We start from the raw sequence: 27,972 nt of genomic DNA, 5'->3' as shown, positions 1-27,972 counted from the left end.
CTCTGGCACACTTTAAGTACCAAAGCAAATTCCTCCAGTTTGTCTGGATCTCCCATCTGGTCTCCCCCATCCAGCCTCAGTACCCGTTCTGTGCTTCCCAGAAATGCTGCACGAGGTGGAAATGTGCATCCAGTCATGAGAAAAGCTGTTTTCTATCAATCCCTCTCTGCCTACGTTTACTTAAAAAATTCCCTGAGGGTTTTCTGGGAGGAGGAGACCTCAGAACCCCTGCACTGGCCACTCTTCAAGGCTTCTCCAAGCTCCAGACTTGGGTGTCCCCCCAAATTGTGTCACTGCTCTGAGAGCAGATGTGGAGCATAATGAGAATATTTCCAAGCACTTAAAATAATACTCCTGAATCTCGAATATACATTGGGATCATTTTATTTTCTCAGAGTTTGAAGCTTTCAGGATGTACTGGAATCAGTTTTGTAAATTTTCTCAGTACCCAGTGAAGTTTGGGATGGTTTTTGGTGTTCAAAGCAAAACTGAAAGTTTGGATAACATCTTCATGTGCAACCACACATGTCAGCAACATGACAAATAACACAAGACTCCCAAGAACAACACAAGAGACACAAATGACAAGTCCCTGTTTTTGCAGCTCTCACCAGAGTTAATGTGCCCTGGGAGGTGTCACAGCTCCCTCTTTGCTTGTGGCATATCTATCATAATTTGTCTTCCAGATATTGATCCCCCATAATCAGCCAAGCACCTGCAGCTCCCAGGAGCCAGGTGGATCCCTCGGCTCAGCTCTGGGTGCCTCTTCCAGCAGAGTGAGCTGAGTCCAGTTTGTTGAGCCCTCTTTTATAACACTGATGTGATATAGGTTAATACTGTGTTTGCTTACAGTCCTGCAGTCCAGATTAAGCTGCATTGGACCTAGGTGATGGATTTTTGCAGTGGAAAAGGTTCAGTTTACGTGGAGATAATGAACTGTCCTGATCCAGAGCCCTCTGTGAGCATGGTGGATGCTCCAGGTGATGATGGCTCTAGGTACACAGGGTCAGGGTTGAAATCCCCAGAGCTGTGCCAAGGCCGAGCCTCTCACTCACAGCTCAGGGTTCAGAAGGGTTCCCAAAAATGGCAAATCTGCAGAAGCACTGAAACACCTGAAATGAGGCACCTGAACCCACCGCAGTTCAGCCATTGGCATCAACAATGGCTTTTGAGGGGATGGAAACAACAATCCCTAGAAACAACAGTACAACCAGCAAATCTTTTGGCATCACAACATCTTCACGGATCAGATCCTGCCACCTGCAGCACACAGAGACAATTCCAGACGGATTTGTAGAGCAGAGCAGTCCTCACTACAGCTCTGAGAAGCCGCTGCACGGACAGGGCTCTCACGAGATGGACTCCAGCAGCAGCTCATTGGGGGGCACACTGGGGATGTCCATGCTGTTTATTTGGCCAAAGAACTTGGGAAGAGACCAGAACTTGAGGCGGGGGAGATTCCTCTTCCTGACACGAATGTCGTGGGCGGTGTCGGTGCCCGAGGCGCTGCCGCGGCGGGGCGGGAGCCGCGTCCTCAGGGCCACACAGCCGTGGCGCAGCAGCTGCGCCTGGAACTCGGAGGTCATGAAGTAGTAGAGGACGGGGTCCAGGCAGCAGTTGAGGCTGGCCAGGCACAGGGAGATGGGGTGGAAGCGCAGCGTGCTCCGGAGCAGGGCGCAGTCCTGGATGACGTTCTCGATCACCATCATGAAGAAGGGGAAGTTGATGTGGTAGGGGGTGAAGCAGATGAAGAAGACAGCGGCGCACATGAGGACCATCCTCAGGGCCTTCCGCTTCTCGCCGGCGTCCTGCAGCGCCGTGGGGCCCTCCCGCAGGGAATGCCACATCCTCCACGTGCACCAGGCGATGGTGCCGAAGGGGATGACGAAGCCGAACAGCTCCGCCACCGTCACCAGCGCGATGGCGGCCCCGGGGCTGAGCTGCTTCACACCCAGGTCCGAGAAGCAGCTGTTGATGGAGTTGGACAGGGCTGGGCTCCTGACAATGATGAGGGGCAGGCAGGCAGCCCCCACCAAGAGCCAGACCAGGGCGCTGATGGCCATGTCGTAGCGGCGCTTCCAGCCCTTGGCTTGGAAGGGGTGCAGCAGGAACAGGTACCGCTGGATGCTGATGCAGCTGAGGAAGCAGATGCTGGCGTACATGTTGAGGTACTTCAGGTAGAAGCACACCTGGCACAGGAAGCTCCCAAAGGGCCAGGTGTGGTTGATGTAGTAGTAGGTGCGCAGGGGCAGCGAGAGGACGTGGGCCAGGTCGGCCACGGCCAGGTTGATCATGAAGATGACAGCTTTGCTCTTCCTGCTGAGGAACCGGCACAGGACCCACAGGGCAGCGCTGTTGGCCAGGAGCCCCGGGATGAAGATGAGGGTGTAGGTGGTGGCATAGAGGGTGTACTGGAAGGACATCTGGGGGTCGGAACAGTTCCCGGAGGACACGTTGCTCTCCATCCTGGCCGAGTCTCCTCACTCATGGGGCGGTCACAGCAGGGGGAGGGGTCCTGGAGTGGGTAAAAAGATGCTGTAAAGCCAAAATCTTTCCATGGAGTAAGTATGCTTTAGGACAGAAGAGTCAGCTGTGTGCAAGTCAGCATGTGTGGGGAAGGGTGACCCCACTCCCCGGGAGGGATTCCAGGCATCCTTCACCCTCTCCCTGCAGAGGTGCTCTGTGGGATCTCGTGAGATGCCCCAATTACAGTGAATACCCTGAGCTCTGTAACATCCATCTCTTGACTGACAGAGAGCTTCTGCAGCTCCCCGGGTTTTCCAGGACCACTTTTATTTTATCAACTTTCCCATCACACTCTGTCAAATTGGTGCTCTACATCTACAAACAATTTCAGCTGTAAATAAATAGGGATTTGAAATGGATTTAGGCACTGTCTTTGCAGATCCATGCAGGGATCTGATGTGAATCGGCAGCAAAGGCAATAATTAACATCCCCAGGCAGCTGAGGCCAGGGCAGAGCTGCAGACAGATCCATCAGCTCTGGCTCCAGAGTTAAGGCTGGATTTATAAGTTAATAACTGGCCGAACACACGCCAGTTGCTCTGCTGGCCCTGCTAACTCAATTCCGGCACTCCCAGCACATTGTGCAGGCATCGTGCTGGAGCAGCAGGAATTATCCCTCAGCAGCAGGAATTATCCTTCAGCAACTGCTCAGGACATGCAGGGAGATAAATACAACTCCTTTCTAGTTAAAGTAGAAATTCTTCTCCTCCATTTACCCATCCCAGCTCACCCAGTGCTGAGGGGATTTATTAGCAGGTCATGGGGAGTTCAGGTGCTCCTGCTGCTCTCTGGAGAGGTGATGGATTTTGCTGTTCACGAGCAGATCCCATGGGGAAGAATCTGTTCTTTTTGGGAAGAGGGGATTTGGCAGCAGCAGGAGACAAACCCAGGGGCTGCAGCGTCATCTGTAACAAACAGCGGCATTTTCTCCTTGGAAATGGAGCCTGTGAGAGGTGGGCAGCCTGCCCTGCCCTTCCCTGCCTAGAGCTGGGGCTGGCAGCACCCTCAGCACATCCTGTCACTGTCACCCAGCCCCTCATCAGCAGTAATTAATTAAGAAGCAGCCATAGTGCTGTTTTCCAGAGCCTGGTGTTTGTCACAGGGATGGATTTCCAGGAGTGAATCCATCCCAATGCTTCAAGGTACAGGATGAAGTCTCCTCCATCCTGTGCCTCCACACCTGGGCAGCTCTTTGGTGGGGTTACCGCATTTTCAGGATCAGCAAGGAATCATAATTTTAGATTTTTTTTTTTAATGTGCCAATAAATATCTAAAATACAGCCCCGGCCTCTCGGCTGGCTGCCCCCCACCCTCACACCTGATGTCAGCAGGGTCAGTGCTCCTACCCTGCTTTCCAAACTGAGCCTTTCCCAATCTGCCTTCCTGCTTTTCCTTGTTTTTTCAGTGGAACTGGGGCTGCTGAGTGAGGGCACCTCTCGATTGCCGACTGTGCCAGAGGTTTGTGATTGCTCCACTGAGTTGGGAAAGGCAGGGGAGAGTGGACATCTGTGCTGGGGGAATACTGGGAAACAGCTCCTTGGTTCCTGCAGGATCCCCGAGCTCCTCACCTGCCCAAAAATCCATCAGGGACTTGTGCCCTTTGCACTCAGTCTGTTTAACCCAGGCAAAGGGGTGGCAGGACTTGTCTTCACTTCCCTGCAGAGAATAGAGAGGGAAAACTGCCAGGGAACGTGGGGGATGCAGCTGTTCCCAGCTCCTGGCACAGCTGTCCAGGGACAGAGGTGGCACTTGGTGTGGGCTCATGGAAGGGGTCGCCGAGCCCGTGGTGTCCCTGCCACACAACTCAGCCCAAATCCTACACCTCTTCCATGGGGAGCCTCCCTGCTGCTTTTCTCCACGTTTTTGACTTTTCCTGGGAGCCTGCTCCTGGCAGGAGGGTGGGGTGGCACTCCCGGTACTCAACACAGCTTTGGAGGGCACTGGCAGGAAAGCAGCAGAGATCCCCACCCTGGGTGGGGGTCAGGCCAGGCTTTTTCACTACAACAATTCCTGGGAAGGTGGAGTTGTACATTTTTTATTGTTTTCCAGTTTTCCCTTTGCCCCGTGTCCCTCCAGCTTTCCCCTGCCTTGCTGGGGCTGTCGGGGCAGAGATGCTCCAGCGGGCTCTGTCTGGAGTTTGGTTCAGTGCCTTTATAAATCTTCTATAAAATATTCCTGCTGTTCTTTGATTATTTGCCCATTTCATCCATGCATGGATTTAAACACAGGCAGGAGCAGGGAGTGGTTTTTTTTGGCAAGGCTGAGTTTTAATCAGCTGAAATTCCACGAGGGAGCCCAATATCAGTGCCCGAGGAGTCAGAGCACCGACTGTGGATGCAGCCTTGCCATTCATTAAGCATCAAATAACTACAATTAATTAGGAGGCCAAGGCAGATGTCAGAGCACCCGGGGCTGATTTTTGGAGTGTTCCTGCAGGCGAATGTGGCTGGAAACCGCCCGGCTCGTGTGAATCAGCCCGGGCCCCACCCAGCCCCACACCACCGGGGTGTTCCTGCGTTTGCTGTTCCCGATCCATTGGCAAACTTGCCCTCATCTTTTCCATGGGCTGCTCGGACAACCCAGGCTAAAGCTGAACTCCAGGCATGGCTGGGGAGAGCCCTCCGAGCTGGGGGATGGGGGCAGAGCTGCCTCCCTTCAGCGCTGGGATGCTGGAGGGAAAAGCAGACTTGGGAAAAAAATTTTTATAAATTAATAAAACCACATATGGCTTAAAATGAGGTCTTGGTTTAAGTAGTGGAGTTTTCTGGCTCTGGGGTTGTAGGCAACAGTTTTGTTTGTTTAATCTAGGCACTAATAGGAAATGCGTAAATAGTGCTGGTCGCTGATGGCAGCCTCTGTCAGTAAGGACAAAATTGAGGGTTTTTGGCTAAAACAGCCTCTCCCCATTTCCTCCTCCACACTACAGCCTGCCCCAGGCACCGACTCCTTTCACCCACCCTCGGAGACCAATTTGCGGGCACAGCAGAAGCGGCTGAGGGTGTTGCACCAGCTCCTGCCCGATACCATCTCTCGAAGAATTACAAAGAAGTGATAAAGTTGCTAAAACAGCGCCAGTTTCAGCCTCCCAAAGAAAAGAGCAGAAATGCCACTCACCTTGCTGTGCTTCCCATGCTCCGGGGGGGTCATAGCCGTGCTAGGGAGCAGGAGCAGCCAGCGTCCTGCTTTTATTTCCCGCTGCTTTTCTCAGCAATCCCAGCGCCTCCTCGTTTAACTTCCACATTTCGGAAGCGCTGGGATCCTGCCGGCATCTGCAGCCCGGTCTGGTGGCTGCAGAACAGGAAATCCTGAATTTTTCTTCTCTTCTCCACACCAAACGTGTGCAGCTAATGACGTTAAAGCCGCTGTGAAGGCGGTGACGTCGTTTGGTCCCAGCGCCCTGGGATGGAGACCTCGGATTTCTGTCCCCGCAGGGCACAGGGGCGGTGGGAGGGGATGGTGCCCTTCCCTCCGGCTGCTCCTGCTCCTCTCCGCGGTCACTTTGCCCGGGAAGGGCTGTAAAACACAGAAGCAACCTCCCAATAAGTGCTCGCTGAAGGAAAACTGAGCACTCTGCCAGTATAAGTTACTGGAAGGGAGTAATTTTCCCTCATTTTCTTGGAAGCTTGGTTAGCCTCAGACTATCAAGGCTGCAGGCTAAAGCTGGAGGGTTTGGACTTTATTCCTGACATAATGTGATGGTTTAAGGTGGAGATTTCCCCAAAATACTGTTGTTTAAAAAACCCGTAACGTGCATCATTCCCAATCTTTTTCTTTGATTCATTTAATATCCTTCCTATATATATATGCACATGTAGAGAGCTTTTTGCTGTTTTTCTGCCTGTTGAGCATGACTTCCTTTCTGCAGGGCTGAAGAAGTGGTGCAACTTCATGGTGCAACTTCTGAGCTGCCTCTTTTTCAGCTCAGCGGTTTTTACCTGATATCCAGGCTCACAGCTCACAGCCTGGGGCTTGTACAGATAATTTGGCCATTGGCAAATTTCCCTGCCTGGAGGTAACATAAAGATAGAAATATGCCTACCCTATTTTTTGTAAATGGTTCTGTAACCTCACAAAATTAATATGAACAGAACTGTGGAAGAGAAATGAAAGGAGGAAGATCTTATAAACTTGTTATCAGCTCAGGGGCTGGGGTCAGTGGTGCACCAGAGCTGTGCCACCCATTCAGCTGCCAGGTCTGCTTGTGCCCAGAAATCACAGAATCTGAGAGTGATTTGGATTGAGGACCTTAAAGACTCTCTGATTCCAACACCCCTGCCATGGCAGGGACACCTTCCACTATCCCAGGTTGTTCCAAGCCTCATCCAGCCTTGGACACTTCCAGGGATGGGGCAGCCCCAGCTTCTCTGGGCAACTTAAATCCCCATGGCTCTCATCTCAGAGGATTTGGGAGATGCAAGAGCTGTTTGTCATTCCCAGTTTTCTTCCTGTGCAGCTCTTCCAGCAGCTGGTGCTGATCCTGGGAAGAAGGAGCAGCCCTCGTGTGTTTGTGGAGTGTTCAGAGAGCACAGAAGGGAGGCTGGCACTGTGCCCTGTCCTTCTCCAGAGGGCAGAGGTTAATCCCAAAGTGAAGGGGCTGTTTTATCAGGATATCCTGCCTGGGACATCCTATTTCTGTGTCTGCAGCAGCATATCCAGCCATCCCTGAGCCCTATTTTTAGGTGTTTGTTTCCAGCTGTGCTGCTTGGGAGGGAGAGATCAGTGAATGTCAGACCCAGCAAGGGCTTTGTAACCAAGCTGAGCCCTTCCTGTGCTCCTTGGCAGATTTTGGAGAGCTTTTGCAGAGGATCACAACATTCCTGGCCATGAAAAGCTGGGGGATTGACAAACCTCAGTCCTCATCCTTCAACACACATGGATCAACCTCTTCATTCTTCTTTCAACTTGAGCATGTTTTTGTTTAGCATTTCTGTTTCTCTGGCTCATCCCCAACGTGCCTTTCACACTTGGCAATGTTCTGCTCTCAAAGACAGAAGACACAAAGGAACTTTCAAAATAACTTTTTTATTAACTGTGAGACTTTATCTAAGCCCTCCAGATAAAGGTCTCTTCTCCTGCAGCCTGGTATCCTGTGGGCAGGGGGCCAATGATGATGATCAGCATCTCTCAAGCGCTCAGCATTGAGAATATCTGACAGGATGCACCTGAAGGATGTATGAAAAGCAGGGGGAGGAGGAGGTTTGTTCACACAAAGCAGCTTCACCCTTGTACAGGGAGCTGAGCAGGGCTGGGTGAGCCCCCAGCTCATTGTCCCTCTCGCTGTCACACAGAGTTCTCTGCAGGGACAGCATTTGGGAAGCTCTGAATCATTTTACAGCAAATAATTGTCAATGCCTCCCTTACTTTTTGGGCTAAGCCTTTATCTAATCCACAAACCAAACATTTTTGGTTAAAAGGTACCAGTCATCCCCAAAATCTTTTAAGTGTGATGAAGTGGTTTCATGTTTTTGAGCTGTGGGGTTGTTATCCTGCATTTCCAGTATATTTTGTTTTTTTCTCTGGGCAGAGAGCTGGTAATTTCATTTAAGGGAAGCAAGAGTTACTGCAAGATTCTGCAGCTCAGAACCTGAAGCTGCAGAAAGGCTTTAAATCTCTCAGGAGTTTTTCCCAAATATGTTTGCTCTCATGCATGGGAGGGCCCTTTCAAGCAGGATGGGAGGTACCAGACATCTGCTTCTGGTTAGGATGGGGTGGCACTGCAGAGAAACACATTTGCTTTTTGCTAAAAGGTGAATGGCTCATGTTCTAGAGGAAAAGAAATGTCTTTGCCCAGGGTTGTGCCTTGGGGATGGGCCAGTGCAGCTGGCTTGGAGACCTCACCAGATCTTCATCCTGAGCAGTTCCCTTCAGAAGATGCTCCAACTCCAGAAGCCCTTCTGATCCATCTTTCACACCCCTGTGGAGCTGTACCAAACCTCTTGATTTGGTTCAATTCTGTCTTTCTGTGGCACATCTGTTAAAACAGCTTTTTGTGTCTGCCCAAGAAGGAGGAAAAGTATTTTTCTACTCATGAGTCTGAGCAGCAGGACCAGTACAAGAGATAATCCAGGAGCAACATCATGAAATTATATTTCCTGTTGTCAAAATAATAAACATGTTTTTTGGTCACAGGAAATGGGGTGAATTGCAGGAACCTGAGCCAGGCTTGTTGTGCCTCTGATTGTGTGAGGCAAAGCAGCCCCTGCAGCCTAGGTCCTGGGTCAGATCCAGCGCCAGCCAGCTGGGAAGGCAGCTGGAATAGTCTCTTCCTCACTGGAATGCCTGTTTTCTTCTCTTGAGATGCACACTGAGGTTTTGGAGGCTTGAACTAAAAGGGTTTGGATATCACACATGGGTTTTTGGAGGCCAAATGGATCTTGGACTTTCAGAAACTGCAGGTTTTCCCTGATCTCTCTCTGCTCTGAGCTGCTGCTCTCTGGGCTGGCCCATCCTGACTGACTTTCTCAGGTGGTTTAAACCCATCTGGCAGCTGAACCCCAGAGAGGTGGTTTAGCTCTACCCCAGCCAAAACCAGGGCACTTTCCCCCACACCAGAAGAGACTTTCAGTCAGAGTTATCTGATCCCCTGCACACCACAGGATTGAAAGTGATGAATGTATGACTTTTCCTCACAGGTTGGGGCTGCAGTATGGAAAAGGAGCATTTTGGGGAACCTAAGGGAGTTCAGAGGGTGAGTGAGGAAGGTGGGGAGCTCAGGTTCTTGGGGATGCCATCACAGAGATGGACAGTGTTATCTCTGATGGAGACACCAAATCCTTTCTAAGGTTATGGGCAGGAGAGCCATCGTCACTCCTGGACATGCAGCAGCTGCAGCAGGTATTCCCATGTCTTGTCCATCTCCCACTACCTAGGACACTCACTCATCCTCGAAATACTTCTAAATTGAATAGAAGTGTGGTAGATTCAAAAATTAAATATATAACCACTCTTCAGAGTGAAAACAAGCAACAAATCAGTTTAAGAATAACAAAAATTGTGCTCCTTTGCTTGAACCCTGATCCCAGGAGGCACTGATCCCACGCAGTGTTCCAGGTACCAGTGATAACTACAAAACTCAGCTGATGTTTGCAAAACAGCCTTTTTTTTTTTTTTTTTTTTTTTTTTTTTTTAGCATCAATTCTTAGGTAGTAAAACCCACAGAAGGAGCTACAGAGTTCCCGTAAGTGCCCTTGCCTTGTTTTCACAAGCTGATCAAAGGAGACGGGTGCGAAAGTGAAGGGACAGGAAACAGCTCCCAGTCACGTGGAGGCTGAGCAAGGACTATAAAAATCCTCAAAACAAGCACTGAAACTGAACTCTCCTTCTCTGACAACTTTATACAGAGTGTAGCTTATGAGAGACTGCTGAACTGACAACAGCTGAGTTGTGTGAGGTCAACTCTGCCCGTGAGCATCCACCTCTTAGGAAGGGGACTCCTTGCAGTGTGTAAACATTGATTGTGTCAGTGACATCAGAGAGAACATTTCCATCGACCCTAGTGCATCCTACTCAGCCCAAAATCATCTTCTCACACCTGGGAGGAGAACTATGACAGCTTATTGTGTTTAATCAGTGCTGTTGCCTTTTAGAAGGAAATAGTTGTTTAAATCCTGATTCTTGGCATTCCTCCCCACCCTTTTTCTTTTTTAAAATTTATTTTGTAAAACAGAGAAGTGGGAAAACACAATATACAGAAACTATTTGGCTGAGTTAACATTTTAACTCAGTGGAATTGAATGGTTGGAGTTAAAATACCCATAGCAAGTGTTTCTGGTATTTCTTCTGGGTTTGTAGCAACTGTTGCAAGACTGTACAAATTGTTCACATTCTTTTGAAAATAAACTGATTTCCAAAGGCAATAAATTGGTGACTGTTCAGCCAAATCCATCCCCAGGTGTCACAAGATACCCTTGAAGTTACAGAGTGCGTGGACTCGGCTGAAGAACTGTAACTAATTAAAAATAAGGGGTAAATTAATCCTTCCTTGTCACTGCTTTGCATAGCTACCTAAAAATGTAAACATTAGGATCATGAAAGGACCTGGTGGGAAAAAAATCACAATAGTTTATGAACTTCACTTCTGATCTATCAGTGAAATCACCTTGGCAAGGACTCCTCTCTTTTTTAAAAGATGCATCAACTGAACAGGTTGAGCTGAGGTTTTTTGGGGCAGATTCATCTCAGGTACCTCTGGACCACACACAGAAGGGAGTGAGAACCTGAGTGGTACCGCCAGCACCATCTAACCCACCTGCACTGACCCCAAGACCACCATGGTCCTTCCCCAAGGGGTCCAAAGGCAAAAGCCACCTGCCCATGTCCACCTTGCCAGCTTGGAGGGGAAGACAGTCACCTGGAGCAAGGGAAGATGCCACTCTCTGGATGTTTGAGGAGAATTTGTCTTGCAGAGGGTCTTGCACCAGTTGCAGGTGCAAGTTCTGGGATGTGTCAGCAATAAGGGAGCAAACATCTGGATGAGGAGGGAAAGGAGGAGCAGAGCAGAGGATGAATGTGGAAAGGGGGAGCAGAGGTCACTGGTGACCAGTGGGATGCACCAAACCCAGGAGCACATGGAACCACCTTCACCTGTCCACAGCCCCCCCTGCACAAACCCCAGTGTCCTTTGGTTGCTACTGGCCAGTTTTAGGTTCTGGTGTGGTTTCCCCAGAGAAGATCCTTCAGCAGATGTCAGTGTATGAATGTGGGATTGTCTCTGGCTTGATCGCAGAGTCTGCAACTGGGAAAATAGAATAAAAGCCTGGGACTTTTCCACCATTTCCCTGCTGTCCCATAAAAGTTTTTTCACTCCCTTCTGTGTATTTTGTAGTCCAGTGAGCCAGGTGTGGGTGGCACAGGGAGGGGGACAGTCACATCAATTGGGTCATTCATCAGATTCCAACACACCAGTCTTAGACAAGGTTATATCTTCTATATCCTGAAAAAAAATCCATTACCACAAAACTCCCTTGGACAAACCTACAGGATCTCCCAGAACAGAAATGGTAATGGAGTATCCCAGATCAGTCTCAGATTTCACATGAAATACCTTAATTCCTTCCAAGTGGCTTTCTTGTCATTCCTTCATCGACGAGGCGCTCTCTTTGCTCATGAGCCGGCTTCGGATGGCCATGCTGCTGTGCCTGGAAATCTGCTCCTGGAACTCAGAAGTCATGAAGAAATAGATGATGGGATCCAAGCAGCAGTCAAAGCTGGCGAGGCTCAGACAGAAGGGCTGGGTGTAGAGTGTGATGGTGCTCAGGAAGCAGTCGGTGATGACATTCTCCTTCACCAACATGTAGAAGAAGAAGTTGATGTGGTAGGGAGCAAAACACACACAGAACACAATGGCACACATGGAAACCATCCTGAGGGCCTTCTTCCTCTCCCCACTGTTTTCCTCTGGGACATGGAAGCCCCGGATGGAGTCTCTTGTTTTCCATGTGCAGAACAAGATGATGACAAGTGGGCCCACGAAGCCCAGGAGCTCGGCGGCGCCGGTCATCAGCACCGTGCCCACCTTGCTGTCGATCGGCTTCACCTGCAGGTCAGCAAAGCAGCTGGTGGTGTTGGCACCCAGCCCGTGGCTCCTCATGATGGGGAAGGGCACGCAGAGGGCCCCCACCACGAGCCAGACCAAGGTGCTGATGGCCACGTCATAGCGGCGCTTCCAGCCCTTGGCTTGGAAGGGGTGGTAGAGGAAGAAATAGCGCTGGATGCTGATGCAGGTGAGGAAGCAGATGCTGGCATACATGTTGAGGTACTTCAGGTAGAAGCAGAGCAAGCACAGGACGTCCCCAAAGGGCCAGGTGTGGTTGATGTAGTAGTAGATGCGCAGGGGCAGCGAGAGGACGTGGGCCAGGTCGGCCACGGCCAGGTTGATCATGAAGATGACGGCTTTGCTCTTCCTGCTGAGGAACCGGCACAGGACCCACAGGGCAGCGCTGTTGGCCAGGAGCCCCGGGATGAAGATGAGGGTGTAGGTGGTGGCATAGAGGGTGCTCTTGAAGGTGATGTCCTGATGGGAGCAGCTCTGGTTGCTCTGGGTCATGAGTGGGTTGATGGAAGAGGCTGTGGTGGTGTAGGGTGGGTGGGCCATTCCTGTAGAGACAAAAACGGGATGTGAAGGCAAAGGCAACTGCAAGAGCTGTCAGTGCTCACATCTGCACTTCCCATTTGGCTGCTCAGCACAAAGCAGAGGTTTGGGAATCTTGTCTGCATGAAACATCCTGGAATGGTGTTCAGAGCTGCACTGTCAGAGATCCCACTCTTCCCTCAGGTGTGGGAGACCATTCCTGGTGTGCCAGCCCCAGGAGCACAGGTGAAGCTGTGCCACACTGATCACGGGGCAGCAGGAGAAGCTGCCCGTCCTTTGGCCATCTCCTCAAGGTCTGCTGCGGTTTGATCTCTGGGAGTAAGGCAGGAATACATGGATGAAAGGTAATATCCCAGCATGTCCCAGCCTCCATCACAGTCATGGCCCAGCGCTCAGAGTTTGGGTGCCAAGCACTGAATCACAGAATGATTTGGGTTGGAAAGGACCTTAAAGCCCATCCAGTCCCACCCCCTGCCATGGACAGGGACACCTTCCACTGTCCCAGGCTGCTCCAAGCCACGTCCAACCTGGCCTTGAGCACTTCCAGGGATATGTTGGGCTGTGTTGGGAATTATGTGGGGGACAGGCCTCCAGGCCCTCAGAGGACCTCATGGACCTGCTTTCTCTGGCATTACAGGCACAAACCACATGCAAAAGGGTAGCAGGGAGGGAACTTGGAAAATGTGATTCTTGTGGACACAGCCAGTGCTCCTGAAGTGTTCTGTGAATGTATTTAAGCTGATGGAACACACAGAGACCTGGTCACGCCACCAGCTTCTATTTCTCATCACCATGGCAGCCTCAGTCTGACTCTTTTTCCGTCAGATAATTTTATTTTTTAGGTACTGCCAATTTCTGCCTCTCAGCCATCAGCAAGATGCCACGTGTTGAACTGTTGGGCCACTTTTCTCTTGCCAGCTTTTGTAACCAGGACCAGTAAGTTTGGTAGCTCATCCTCAGCAAGGCAACACAGGCAGGAGTTGGGGTTTATTGGGGGTTTCCTCCCAGAGTTTGAATTCTCATTACAGTGATTCCCTCCCATGTTGACTATAATGGTTAAAGTTGAAAATCAGCTTCATATGGCACTACAGATACTGATTCACTCCTCTGACTCATTTCCTGGAAGGGCATTTGCCAGAAAAGCTGTCTCTGTAGGTAGAAATTAGTAACTCCTGCTCTGCTACTGAAGCTTTTTCGTTCATGTTATCAAAAGAGTTTAGAGCTGTCAGTGACACAGAGCACAAATTGCTGGGTTTTCAGCCTCTCAGTCATTGTGGTGCTTACATTTGGCAGCTCATCCAGACTCTGTCCAGGCTGCCATGGAAGGGTTGGGGGATGAATCCCCCAAAAGACATGGCAAAGTCCCATATGAGACATGGGCAGTGAGCAGGGCCTTGTAACCCCTAACAGATGATTGCATTTCTTTCTCAGCTTCCCTCTCACGTTCCCACAGCCTTCAAAAAGCAAGGTCTGTGTGTTTATCTCCTGCATCAGCCTCAGCTTCAGCAGCTCCAGCTGCTCAGAGCATCAGGGAAGGGCTGTCTTTGGGAAAATCTCTGGTCATCCCCTTCCTTCACCAAGATGCTGGACCCCAGTTCCTCAGAGCTGCTGGATCCAGCTCAGAGCTGCTGGATCGCAGCCCCCAGAACTGCTGGATCCCATCCCTCAGAGCTGCTGGATCCCATCCCTCAGAGCTGCTGGATCCCATCCCTCAGAGCTGCTGGATCCCATCCCTCAGAGCTGCTGGATCCCAGTTCATCAGAGCTGCTGGATCCCAGCCCTTGGAGCCGCTGGATCCCAGCCCTTGGAGCCGCTGGATCCCAGCCCTCATCACTGCTGGATCCCATCCCTCATCACTGCTGGATCCCAGCCCTCATCACTGCTGGATCCCATCCCTCATCACTGCTGGATCCCAGCCCTCATCACTGCTGGATCCCATCCCTCATCACTGCTGGATCCCATCCCTCAGAGCTGCTGGATCCCAGTTCTTCATCACTGCTGGATCCCATCCCTCATCACTGCTGGATCCCAGCCCTCATCACTGCTGGATCCCAGCCCCCAGAGCTGCTTTTGTCCCCCCAGCTCCCTCCCAATCCCCTCACCACACACAGCTCTGGGACAGGCTGCTCTGCTCCGTGTTCCCATCCCAGGACACCACGGCCTTGCTCCTGCCACGAGGCCCAAACAGGCCCGTGAGGAGGGAAGAGGCTCAAAGTGCGGCAGAAACACAGGAAAAAGATTAATCTGGCTAATGGATTTACCTCCTCCGAGGAGCAGCAATGGAGGCCTCCTGCTCTCCATCTGGGAGTTGCCAGGACAGGGAGTGAACAGGGACGGGAGCTGAGCACGGGGCTGTTCCTCCCCTCAGCATGGGGATGTGGGTTACATCCCATTCCCTGGGAGAGCTGTGAAGTTCTGCTGCTCAGGAGGTTTCATCCCTTTCCAGCTGCTGTCCAGCTGGCCATGGCCTTGTCTCTGGCAAAAGCACCCCCACTGCACCTCCTGTCCCTTCAGGTCACCTCTGCCTTTGCCAAGAAACCATTTTCCAAGTCCTCATGTGCCTGGTTTTCCTTGGATATCCAAGCTGGAAGGTCTGGCCTGCTGCTCCTCCAGACACCCAGCTGGTGGGTGGCCATTAAAACTACATAGGATTAGGTACAACTGCAAAATGTTATATTTTAAAGACACTCTTATAATTGATTATCTAAATAAATGCTGGCCAGTGCGTGCTTGTTCTTCAGCCCAATTTGCTTATCAAGGTTCCTAAATACAGCTAGGTCTTATTTAGTCCCTTCCAACCCAGAATATTCTGTGATTCTGTGACTTAGCTCTCATGTGACACTAATTGGGGTGACGGGGTGAAGGTCTGCTGACTCAAACTGGGCTCTGACCAGAGGTTTTAGGGCAAACTGCTGCCAGGATGTGTCCCGGGAACACGAGGGTGATGCTGAGGGCACACCCTCCATCCCAGAGCTCAGCTTGGCTTCCTGGGGGGACAAACCCTGCTCAGAGCATGGAGAGCTTCCCCCTCGTCCATCACCTTCATCTGCTAATTGTCCACAAGGTGTCAGAGTTCATCCAAATCTCATTTCTTGGCTTCTTTAAGCTATTTTTCTCACCCCCAAGTGCTGTTCCAGTGGCAGCTCTCATGAGTCCACCTTGCCATCATTTAGGAGGAACCCAAACTGAAAATATCCAGTGTTGCTGAATAACTCATATTAGGGAAAAAAATGTTCCCAGGAGTGGGCCTAGTTGCTGATGTCTTTTCTGATGATCTTTAAAGGTCTTTTCCAACCTAAATAATTCTATCATTCAATTTGCAGGTAGAAGAATCCTGAAAATCTGCACTTTGGTGGAGATGACGGAACTGTGGTGAACCTTGGAGCCAGGAGGTTATAAAACCCATCCTGCAGGTGATGTCCCAGCCCCACCACCCCAGCAGATCTAACTCAGAGACTGGGAACAGGTGGATGCCCTGGAGTCAGAAAATCCCTCTCTGCTTTAGGGAACTGAGCAGGGTGACCTGCTGCAGGCTGGCAGTGCACACAATTAATACATTACCACAATTAATATGTGTGGGGTAGTGTCTGCTGGCTCATCAGCAGGGCCTTTCTGAGGATTAAGAATTTCATCACAAAACCATAAAAACATAATGAGATTAAACCATCTTTTTAATCAAAATGCACCCAGACACAGTGTACCACAAAATTACTGCATTTCTGCCTTCCTCTCACTTGGGCTCAGACTGAGGCTTAATCCCACAGCAACCCCTTCTCTTCCCACTTGTGCACAAAAGCAGACACTTGAGATACCACGGAGGGGCCTAAAATTACATCTCCAAAGTCCTTCACTGCATGGTGGGTGTGCAGCAGAGGCTGCAGAAAACTGAAATCTCCAGTAGATTTAATCAGTTTACATCCTGGAGAGAGGTGGCTCCCACTGCAACCTTGCTCTCAGAATATGGATTTTTTTTAAAAAAACAGTATCAAATAACACACTGAGATCCAACCACTTTTTTTTATATTTTTGTGAGATTCTGCATCCATGATGCTGTTGCAATAAGGATATAAGAAGTGAGCATGTTATTACTGGAGCTTTGGAAACAAAGCATAGCATTCCTAGGCAAAAGGTGTTCATCTGGATGGGCTGAGAAGCACAGGGATGTCATTCCAGAGCCCTGGGTCTGTCTGAGGTGCCCATCAGAGCCAGGTTAATTGATCTGATTGGGGCACAAACATCTCCACACTCTGCCCTCAGTGCACAGCCGTGACATCGAAGTGAAACCTCTGTGCTCGGGGTGGAACATTTTACAGTTAAAGGTGCTTTTTTGGGTTCTCTTTCACAGAAAAAGAGCAGGTCTGGGCTAACTGCTGTGTCTTCGTTTTGCAGCAGTGGTGGAACTCCTTCCTGCAGCTCCAGCAGAGACAGCAACAGCCCCCTCGGGGTGTTGGCTCCAGGCTGGGCAAGGGCTGTCCCACGGATGCACTTCCCTCAGGATGGAATTCCCATGGCTGATGATGCTGGGACCGGGGCCAAAGTCCCTGCACTTTTACTTGACACCAAAATTATGCTCTTGAAAAAACCCCCACTGTCCCTGCACAGCTCCTGCCCCAGCCTGCTGAGGAATCCCCTCCTGCAGATCCTGACATCCTGACTCACCTTCTGTGAGATTGCCTCTTGATCCACGTGCAGAAATCCTGGATTCAGGGGCCACCCACTCTAAATCCTGTCTGTGACCACCCCACGGGCTGTTTGCTGGGCTCCCAGCAGAGCTGAGCTGCTGGTGCAAGTGAAAGCAAAGCCAGCAGAAAAGCACCTTTTACAAAGTACAGCTGCAAACCTGCAGACCATGAAGTCAAGTTTAAAGCCTTCAGCCCATGAAGTTAAATTAAAAACTTTCAGCCCATGAAGTTTAAAACCTTCAGCCCATGAAGTCAAGTTTTAATCCAGACTACAGCCTGAATTAGGAATTAAAGCCACCTCAGGATTCTCATTAGCAAAAGCAAGTCCAAGCAATGCTGCTATTTTTGTCATCTCCTGTGCCTTCACTATTATCAATATTATCAATTTCCTCCTGTTGCTGCTCACTCACAGGGCCTCAGATGGCGCAAAGATGGGCAGCACATGGAGTTTATTTTACGGCAATATAAATCCCCCTTGGAAAAAACAGATTTGCGTTTTACCCTTACTGTCAAGTATGACTTTAAAATAAAATATATTCCCAGAGGAATCAGGCAAGAGACAGAAATTATCCCTGTTAATGACACTGGAGAACAGTTGGAGCACTGCTAATTGCCCACGCCTGACATTTGTTTTTGCAGGCGCAGCAGCCGCCGTTTGAACTCCTCCATGTGTTCACCCCGAGCATTGGCACACAAGGAGAGCAGCGGCTGCTGCTGGGCTCCAGGTGCCACAGATCTCCTCCTGGCAAGAGCCACCCCCTAAGGAAAAGCCCGAGGAAAGAAAGGGACGTTTCTGCAGGAAGCAGCACGGCTCTAGATCCCAAGGAGAGAGTTTAAAGCAGCCTTACCTTGGCAGGCAGAGCCGTGCTCGGTGCAGCCGAGTGCTCAGGAGGAAGTGAAATGTCCCCTGCACCACTGTTTACACCAGCGAGGGGACCTGGGTGACATCACGAGGTGCCACAAAAGGTGCTGCTTTTGCCAGTGCTCGGCTGTGGCTCCAGCCTTGCTCCCAGCCCTGCCAGCTCAGTCCTGGCCAGCTGTCCCCACAAGGATTCCAGAATGGGGTTATGTGCCTTTGTCCCAGGTGTTTTCTGTCCTGTGGCTCTGCCGGCTTGGCTCGGCACCCACTGGGAAGATTCCAAGTGGACTTGGGTGCAGGGCACCCCTTCCTTCTCTCCAAGTCTTCCTCCTCTCCAAGTTTTCCTCCTCTCCAACCCTTCCTCCCCTCCAACTCTTCCTCCTCTCCAAGCACAGCTCTGAGCAGACCATGGAAATGCTCCCGAGGTTTCTGCCTGCTCCTGCCTGGCAGCTCAGCCCTGCTGTCCCCTCTTGCCCCTGGGGCTGAGGACCTGCTGGGTGCTCTGCTCCAGCCCAGTCCTCCTGCAGATGAGGTCTGACTTCCCAATGGCTTTTTTTAGCACAGCGTGAGCCATGCCTGACATTTCTCCTGAACTATAAAAGTCCCCAGCTCGGTTTACACTCGCTGGATCTCCCTGCCAAGGGTGGCATTTCTGACATTGCTTCAAGGAATGGGCACAGATCCAGCCTCACCTTATCCCAGGGGATCAATACATGGCTGGGGATACAGCTTTATCCCTTTGGAGGATCTCACTCTGGATTTTCATAAAGCCACCAGGAATCTGCCCTGCTCTGCCTCTCTGGGATCTGGCTCTCAGCACTCAACTGGCACCAGTTGAACTCTGCTCTGCTGTGGTCTGAGTGTGAAATCAAACATCACAGCAGCTCCTACCTGACATGGGAACAATGTAAGTGTTGATGTCTGACAGCTCAGAAACCTCAGAAACTCAAAACTGATGGCTCATTCAGGTAATTCCACATGAGCACCCCCTAAAGTGCAGTGCTGTGCTTTCCAGACGCTCTCATTTCCATCACTTGTCAAGGGAGGTTGGTAGAAGTTGGGAGCTTGCCAGGTGTTTATTTTAAAATTATTTATATGGACCTTGTGAAAAGCAATAGTGAGGTTTTGGCTGCTGCTGGAATGTTTATCAGCACATCCTGTTTAGCTGATTTTTTTTTTCCCCTCAGCAACGGAAACATATTTATTGGAATTTGTCCAATCACAAAATTGTCTTTCACATAAAATCACTGCACTCTGCAGCCTGGCAAGCTGAGAATTTGGGAACAGCACTTCCCTGACTGACCCCACCAGCATCTGTGGAAAACAAACATTCAGACAATCACAGAATCATGGATGGTTTGGAAGAGAAAGGAGTTTAAAGCTTATTTTGTTCTGCCCCCTGCCATGGCAGGGACACCTTCCACTATCCCAGGGTGCTCCAAGCCCTGTCCAGCCTGGCCTTGGGCACTTCCAGGGATCCAGGGGCAGCCACAGCTTCTCTGGGCACCCTGTGCCAGGGCCTGCCCACCCTCATTATCAGCTCTTGTGCAGATGCTCTTTGCATGAATGTCCGTCTAGGACAGGCTTGACTGATCTGAACAAAAGCCACAATCCTTGTGAAAAAAGGAGAGGGAAAAGATGCAGCTGCTGTTCCTGCCTTTCCCCATGTCCATAAATTGCTCTGGTTTGGGGCAGGTTGTTACGTGAGAGTTTTAGGACCATGTAGGAAATTTAAAAGCACAACTCGTTGCACCTGCAGAATATACTCCTGAATTCTTCTTCCTTAAATAAGTACAGTTGCAGAGGATCTGAACCCTGTTTACTGGGGTGGTTTATCAGTTATCCTGCAGACAAGCGTTCAGGAAGTGGCTTTTTCTGCTGATAAACCAGAACTGCCTGGAGATTTTGCAGACAGTTATGCTGGGTCTGATGGAATTTCCCTATAGAGCTCTTTGCTCTCATTCTGAGGGCAAAACTTCAGTTTGTGCAGCATATGCCTCTTCCTCCTCTTGGTTGTGGCTTCCTAGAAATATTCATTGCCATAATTATCTGGACTAAAGGGGAGCTTGGATCCTGCAAGGCCACCTGGACTTCGGTGCCATCATCATGCAACAGATAATTGAGCAATATCATAGTTTTAACCCAAAAAATAGCTCCAGCTTTGCCTGTCTGCTGTTCAGAAGCTAGATTTGATGTGCAACAATCCCAAATAGAAAGAAGGTTCCATGCTTTTTCCATGCTTCTGTTTCCTTTCCAAGCTTTTTCTCCAAATCCAAAATTAAGTGGCTGCTCTGTGGCTTTTTTGTGGTTTAGTCCATAGAACTGAAACTGGTTTTTTAGAGGTTTTCCACATCTATAAGGGGAGAAATCAAATAAGGAAAAAACCCTCCCATAAAACAAATGACAGCCCTTCAGTGGGAACCAGAGGAAAAGCAGCTGTATTTCTAAATTATTATTGAGATAGGTATGCAATTTATGAAAATGTATTATTTAGTATATAGAAAACATTAATACAGTACATTGTACAGTATTAATAATATAGCAATCTTCATAATAGTCCATAATTATTACAATTTTTCTAAAATCACAGAAACCCAGGATATTTGGATGGGAAGTGACCTCAAAGTCCATTCAGCTCCATCCCCTCCCATGGGCAGGGTCCCCTTCCACTGTCCCAGGTTGCTCCAAGCCCCATCCAACCGGGCCTTGGACGCTTCCAAGGATGGGGCATCCAATAAATAATAATAATATTGGATGGAGCAGCCAATAAACAACATCAAGATTTAGATTTCATGTCAAATTTTTTTTGCTGTCAAGTCAAGCCTTTGGAGTGTGGAAAAGCAGACATTCAACAAAAGATCACACCAAGAAATTTATCTAAGTTTGGTCAATAGTTGTACTCTGACATGGATAAAATAAATAATTGTATCCTGATTCAGTGATTCTTCCTATGGAGAATATAAAGGATTATTTAAAGGAGAGTGAAATGTATATGTGGAGGTTAACTTACATAATGGTATTGTTTACTCTAATATATCAGATAACAGAAAAAGGAACAGAGAATGACAAACATTTCAAAATTCTTCCCTTTTACTTCTGGTTTTGGGCCTCAAGCTGATAATAATTTTTTTTCTTGCTACAAAAGAGGATCAGGAGGCACATGGGAAAAGTCAAGACGGGCTGTTCTGTGAGAAATAACTTCTAATTACCTGCATTTTCTGGCCCCTGAAACATCATTGCTCATTAGTGCCTCTCTCTCTCTGCTGTTACAGAGCTTCAACTGCACCACGCTGTTAACGATTTCCTCGGCCCCCAGTACAGACACACACGTTCCTCCTGTCCAAAAGAGAGGCCAATTCTGTTCCAAAGAAATGGATTTTTAATTCAAACCAGCTCTTTTCCTAGCAGAGCTGCCCAGTAGCTGTGTCTCAGCCCATCCCTGTGTCCCACGACAGCCGTTCCCTCCCGTGGGCGCTTGGAACGGGGGATAAGGAACGCGCTAAAAACACGCACCAAGGGTTTCTACAGGAACAAAAATATTCCCCCCCGACAGCAGAAAGAGAAAGATCTTGGAACACTGGTGGCCAAACCCTTGGAAGCTCGCCCCGGATTTTATTCAGAGCAGCTTGAATGCCTGGAGCTGGAGGAGAGTCTGTGGAGCTTTTCCAATGGGAGATCCAGCGTTGGCCAGTGCTGGCCTCAAGGATTTGCCCGTCAAAACCAAAGCTCTTTGTCAGAGTCATTTACTTCCTAAATTCTGGGGTTTTAGCAGAAACTAAAAAGGAGAAAATGTGTCTTCCCCTCTTACCAATCAGAGCCTCTGAGAAGTATTTTCCATGCAGCTGATGCTAAAAATAATCATTGGTTTTCTTTGCTGAAAACTTCTCCTTCATCTCTTGCAGCTCAGAATCCCTTGACAGACAGATTCCAGCAGCCTTTTTGGAGGGGATAAATGAAAATTTTGAGGGAGAGGGACCTGGGGAGGAAAATGAACGCTTAGTTTTGCCTGTGGTGGTTTTAATTTCTTTGCCCAGTTTAATTCCTTTGCAAAAGTTCTGTTCCCAAGGGGGTCTTTGTAGTGGTGAGTTCCCCTGGAGCAGCTGCCACAAGCTGGCACATGGAATTCCTTTTCCTTATGTGCACAGGGAATTGAGTGCATTGTTTGTGTTCCTTCTGGAGCTTTATGCTAAAGCCATTGCTCTCATTTTCCTGGGGGAGAATCACCAGCACAATCTGGCGAGGTACAGTTAAATGTAAAGGTTATAATTTGTTAATTTAGAGCTTCCAGCAAAAAGAGCTACTGGTGTTGGAACATCAGCCTCAGGGAACCAGCTCAGCCTGGAAGTATCTCCTGGAACTCTGTCACCTCTCACCCACAGGTGACTCACTGCTCTGTAGAGGCAGGACAAGTCTGAAAGTCACAGTGTGAGCTTGGACACATCCCAGACCATCCTGGGATTCCATGATCCAAAATCCAGCGTCCCAGATATTGTCTGTGACACTGGCGCAGCCTCCCCACGATGGCTGCAAAGAGAAGGGTGAGAATTTTCATGAGAACAGGAAGACAAATCCAATGAACTCCGTGGGGAATTCCCGAGACCAGAAAACCCCCTCCCAAAAAATATGATCAACCCCAGTCATGTTCTTCATCACACTTTCTTCATGAGGCTCTGCTTCCCCTTTCACTTTGTCTGGAAACAGCACCAAAGACTCCAGCAAAGAGATAATTTGATTGCATTTAAAATTAGGAGACTTTTAGGTGAGATACTGGGGAGAAATCCTTCCTTGTGAGTCTGAAGAGGCCCTGGGTGCCCAGAGAAGCTGTGGCTGCTCCATCCCTGGAGGTGTCCAAGGCCAGGCTGGACTCATTCTTGTCAGGTTTTTCATGGAATCACAGGACTGTTTGGGCTGGAGGAGACCTTAAATCTCACCTCATTCCACCCCCCTGCCATGAGCAGGGACACCTTCCAGGTGTCCACCTAGACTAGGTTGCTCAAATCCCTGTCCAACCTGGATTTCAAAGCTGTCAGGTGCCCTGTAGGACATGTGTGAGGTGTGAACACAGGTTTAGGCCTGGGCCCAAGATATAGATCTGGTCAGAGAAAAAAATTAATTCTGCACCATCAACAGACAGCAAGAAATCAACAGCAGCAGTTGTGTCTCAGGTCTGCTCTGGGTGCTCCTGGCTGGGGAAGGACTCCAAGGAAAATGATTCCTGGGAGAAAACAGCCTCATAGACATTTTATCATTTCAATAAGATTAGAAAGACTGGCAGCACGTACAAATCGCAACAGCTACAGCCAGATTTCACTGGCTGATTGGAATAATGAAAAGCCATGAGGTGGCTTTGCTCTATCACTGCTTCCCAGGATTCTAAATGAGCAGGACAAAGTCCTGGGAGCTGGTTTAATTTCCCTGCCCAACAGCAGAGGTGCAGTGATGTGTGCAGATGTTGATGGAACAGCCTGATTTTAGCTCTTCCTGAGAAATATTAGCTCAGCATCATCTTCCTGGGGGTTTTTGGCTTATAAAGCTCTTATGTCAGCTCTTAGTCCTGGATGTGCTGAAGCTGAGCCCCACCAGTCACAAACTCCAACTTTTTGCCCTCTGGAGCTACAACTGAAGACCTTCAGTTCAGCAAGATCTCAGCAACAGCAAAGGAGAGCTGGGAAGGAGCTGTGCCACCCCACAAAGTGGATTTGTCTCCTGGAGCTGGCGGGAGGAGCAGAGCAGCAGCCAACAGCTCCTGGAGCCCTCTTCCCATTTTGGAGCATGCTGTCCTTTGCTCACATCCCACAAGGATGTAAATCCAGCTGAGTGTTGGAAAGGATGAGTAAGTCTTTACTCTTACAAGAGTTCCTTTGGATAGAGGAGTCAAGATTTCCTTGGCAGCCAAAATTCATCGGCCCTGTTGGATTTTGCTTCTTGTTTTGACAGTTTCTCCAGTAGCTCTGTGTTTAGGTTCACTCCTTGTTTCTATTTTGTCTTTCAAATCTGTCTTTTACACCTCAGTTTTCTCTGACACCTGGGGAGGAAATGCAGCATAATCATGTCTAAGTTGTGTTTGCAGCATCTCAGTCTTGCAGAAAGAAAAACAAATATCTCACCAACTTCCAATGGGTTTTCATTGGATTAGAACTCTCAAATCTTGCTGCTTTTAAATGATAACCTCTGAGAATTCACTTGGGAAATTGGGAAGAGGCATTTGGGATTTGGATAACTCCTCCACCTTTAAGATCTGTTGAGAAAATGGAGCACAGGGGAGGCTCCACACCTAGAACATCCCAGTGAGAAGTGAGAGAGAAAAACCATGCAGAATTGGCTTCTTAAATCAACTAATTTTAGACTAAAAGTAAAGTTCCTTCTTTCCCTTCCTCCCTGAAATCAGTGGAAAAATCCACAACAGTCCTATGATTCCCTCATAAATCAGGCCATAGGTAATCCCAGTTAGCACTGGGCTCTGACTGGGGAATTATAATAATCTGTGAATTAGAACTGAACTTCTCCCTTTCTCATTTCAGGCTGAGTTTGTGGGGTTTGGGGTTTTTGTTTGGGTCTGGCTTGGTTTTTTTGCTTGCTGAGCTTACGTAAAACTTTGTGGTTGAGTTTTTTCCTGTCTTGTCTTCATAAGCAGGTGTTTCCCAGACTCATCATGTTCCTCTTCCACCTTGATATCTGCTCCATCTCTGCTTTTCCCAGGGTGTCTCATCATTTTGTGTCTGGATAAAAAGCCTTTGTAGCCACTACTTGACCAAGCGCCTTGTCTGGGAGAGCTGCAGCTCATAAATTCATTGTGCAATCATTTTATTCTGAGAATTCTTGTACAGGTGGAGGAGGTAAAAAAGGAAACGGTTGGTTTGTGGTCGAGACATCAGTGAAATTGTGTAACAGCGTCAAGATGCAGAGATCAGCTCTGCTAATTCCTTTTTCTTCCTTTCTTTCTAGCTGGAAGGAGAACTGAAGTCTGGAAGAAGCACTGGGCAGTGGCTGGATCAGGGATTTTGAATTAGCCTCATTAGCATGCATTAATTAGATTTCTGCAGAGCCAGAGACCGCAGGCTTCAGGAAAACGATATCCTGCCTTTTGTCAGCAGCCTCACAGATGCCCCGGAGGAAGGGGAGCTGTGCCTTCCCTGGGGACAGCAGCTCTGGGGCAGGAGGGACATTCCTGAGGCAGCACCAGAGGCTGAGCAGCTGCACCAGCTGGGGATGCTCAAGCAGCCCAGAAAGCCAGAAGTGCTGGGAGATGCTGCCGTGGGAGAGGTGTAGGAAAGGGATAATCCTGCCCTGAGCAGTGCTGGGCTGGCAGGTGGCAGCAGGACCAGTGTCACCACGGCCCCTGAGCTGTGACAGACACAGGGTCAGGTGCAAGAGAAGTCAGGTGGAAGCTGCCGGCAGGAAACGCCCATTATTTGCTGGCAAGTTGGTTTTCTCTTGCCAAAACCACTCTTAAGCATCCCAAGTCCTTTGTTCAGCTTCAGCCTGAGTGTCTGGGAGTGTCCTTGCCGAGGGAAAGGTCACCAGGGAAGACAGCAGAGGATTTCCCATAGAGGTCTCCAAAGACAGCTTGGAGGAGAAAATGCTTTTTTCTAAATAAGAGAGTAAACTTAGGCAAAAGGCTGCTGAGACTGGCACAGGGGCCTGCCTGAATTCCCTGGGCTTTCCCATTCCTTCAGGAAACACTCCCTTTGAGTGGCAAGTTGGGAATTCTGTCCCTTTGTATAAATTTATCTGTTCCTCCCCACTGCTCATCCTGACTGGAGTGTGCCTGCCTTGGCCAGAACCCAAACCAGCCCTGGTGTGTTGGGTAATCCCATGGGATGCAATTCCCACATCCCATGGGATCCCATGAGATACAAATCCCACAAATCCCTGTGCTGCAGCTGCTGCAGGACTTTTTGAGCCTCAGAGCGTTCAGCACTGAGCAGGAGGTGTGGGAATATTTCTGCAGCTTTGTGAGCATCTCTGCAGCTCAGAGCCTGTGCTGGTTTCGTGCAGCTGTGGCTAAACTGTCATTAGCTCCTCGGGTCTGCAGGCCACTGAGCTGTGACAGAAGTGCTTCTGCATTAGATAAAGATTCTGATTAATTATCTGAGCGCCTTTCATGAGCTCAGCCTGCCCGGAAAGGCTGTGGGGTGAGCTCTGTTTCACGGATAGGAACAGCAAGGGCTAAGATAGTTCTTAATTCTTCTTCAAATTTCTCGTGTAGGGCTTGGTCCCTTTGTCCCCTGTCACTGTTGTTTTGGCTCTGCCTGTCCTGATGAGAGCCCTCCCTGAGGCCATGGGCCAGACCACAGCCCCCAGAACATCCTCACGGATTTTAGGGTCTTTAACCTTCCTAGGGACCATAGCAGTCCCAAATCCCTCCCTCTGGAACAGCAGCAGACTCTCAATCTGTTCTCTGTCCCATCCAGAGAGGGAAGCAGGGATGGATCTGAGAGCTCTCCCAAACTTCAGTCCCTGGCCCCATCCCCAGGCACCCTGGGCTTGGAGGAGCCCAGCTGGGACCTGCTGGAGGGCAGATCCTGGACCAGGAGCAGTCCTGGACCCACTCCCAGTCTGGAATCAGCACTCAGGGGGGTGGTGAGGGGAAGAAAGAGGCCTTGGTTGTGCACATGGGATGGGGGTTTGCAGGGAAAGGAAGGAGGATTTTTAGGGGGCTGCTGGAAGGAAGGAAGTTTGTGTGGAAGAGACTCTGTGACTTCTTGTGGAAAAGTCTGGAAGCTGCAGAGCTTCCCCAGACCCCAACCTCCCAGCAGCTGTTCCACAGAAACCTTTGCAACCTCAGCACCCCTTAATGGCCCCGAGCAGCCTCACCTTGGGCTCCCCACGGCTCCCCACAGCTCCATTTACGCTCAGCCTGGAGCCCTCACCCCCTTCCTTGCCTCGGGCACACTCAGCTCTGACCCTGCTTCCAGCACAGACCTCTCAGCAGGGAATTTTCCTCTGGGATAAGCCCTGGATGCACATTTTAATTTATTTCCAGGCTGGGTTTTGATCCTGGCTCTTGGGGGATGCTTTGGGATGTAGCCTTGTCTCCAATCCTGGCTCTGTTTCCTTTAATTCTGGAATTCCTGGCTGGACCCCGGGCTGGGCTTGTCCTGGCTGGGGTTGCTGAGGGGCTGAGCTGCCCCTCCAGGAGGGTTTCAGGGAGGGCTGAGGGTGTTCCCTGTGCTGGGGTTATCCCTGGATCCCAGATTCCTGCTCTTTAGGGATCAGCCACCCCCCTGCTCAGCCTAAATCCCTGAGGGTGCCTGGAGCTGCTGCCTCCCAAAGAAAGTGCTTGGAGCAAATAATGGATTCCAGGGCTGGTGTTAGAGGGGGAAATTTTAGGATTTGGAGCGGATGCAGGGCTTGGCAAGGTGTTGGTGCTTCCCATGTGTTCCCAGGGAAAAGGAAAATATCTTAAGATTTCACCTCCTCCGTTTGCCTTTCCATGAGCTGCCAAAATCCTTTTAGGCTCTCACCTGGCACATTTGGCATGAAAGTCAAAGCAGAGCCCCTTCTCCTTCCATCCAAGGCCTATCCTGGTGTTTGGTTTTTTTTCCTTTCAAGCATGAAACCCCCAATAATGGGGTGATGTGGCTCTCCCTTCTTCCCTGCCACCCATTTCTGGCTTTCCTGGAGTTCATCCCAAATTCAGACAATTGTATTTCCAGTGTAAATAATTTCTCTGACAATGATTTTTAGCTTCTTGGGCTGACTTGCTGTTTTAAGTTTATATTTCAGCTCCAAGCTCTGCCTAAACAGACTTTCCCTTGCTGAAAATGTGCCTTCAGAGCAGGAAGGAACTTGACTTTGTGAAGATTTATGGC

At 49.6% G+C, this 27,972-nt stretch overlaps 2 protein-coding genes across 3 annotated transcripts; both read right to left on the bottom strand.

Annotated features, from left to right (window-relative positions):
* Positions 1 to 380: 380 nt before the first annotated feature.
* Positions 381 to 5,763, bottom strand: LOC311158061 (putative P2Y purinoceptor 10). The gene is made up of 2 exons (XM_084213181.1): positions 5,641 to 5,763; positions 381 to 2,515 (listed from the first exon to the last, which is right to left on the bottom strand). The coding sequence occupies exon 2, from the start codon at positions 2,463 to 2,465 to the stop codon at positions 1,350 to 1,352; it is 1,116 nt and encodes a 371-aa protein (XP_084069307.1). The 5' UTR covers positions 2,466 to 2,515; positions 5,641 to 5,763; the 3' UTR covers positions 381 to 1,349.
* Positions 5,764 to 9,390: 3,627 nt separating this feature from the next.
* On the bottom strand, positions 9,391 to 18,619 carry LOC311157958 (putative P2Y purinoceptor 10). 2 transcript variants are annotated; one of them, XM_084213037.1, is made up of 2 exons: positions 18,147 to 18,619; positions 9,391 to 12,621 (listed from the first exon to the last, which is right to left on the bottom strand). In XM_084213037.1, the coding sequence occupies exon 2, from the start codon at positions 12,617 to 12,619 to the stop codon at positions 11,597 to 11,599; it is 1,023 nt and encodes a 340-aa protein (XP_084069163.1). In that variant the 5' UTR covers positions 12,620 to 12,621; positions 18,147 to 18,619; the 3' UTR covers positions 9,391 to 11,596. The 2 variants fall into 2 exon arrangements, with proteins under 2 accessions (XP_084069163.1, XP_084069164.1); XM_084213038.1 differs by lacking the exon at positions 18,147 to 18,619 and adding an exon at positions 17,276 to 17,399.
* Between the last annotated feature and the right edge of the window lie 9,353 nt (positions 18,620 to 27,972).

This window comes from Fringilla coelebs (genome assembly GCF_963513975.1).
Source record: "Fringilla coelebs genome assembly, chromosome: 11".
Taxonomy (NCBI): Eukaryota; Metazoa; Chordata; class Aves; order Passeriformes; family Fringillidae; genus Fringilla; species Fringilla coelebs.
The sequence above is the reverse complement of the archived record's forward strand: the minus strand, read 5'-3'. Positions and strand labels throughout refer to the sequence as shown.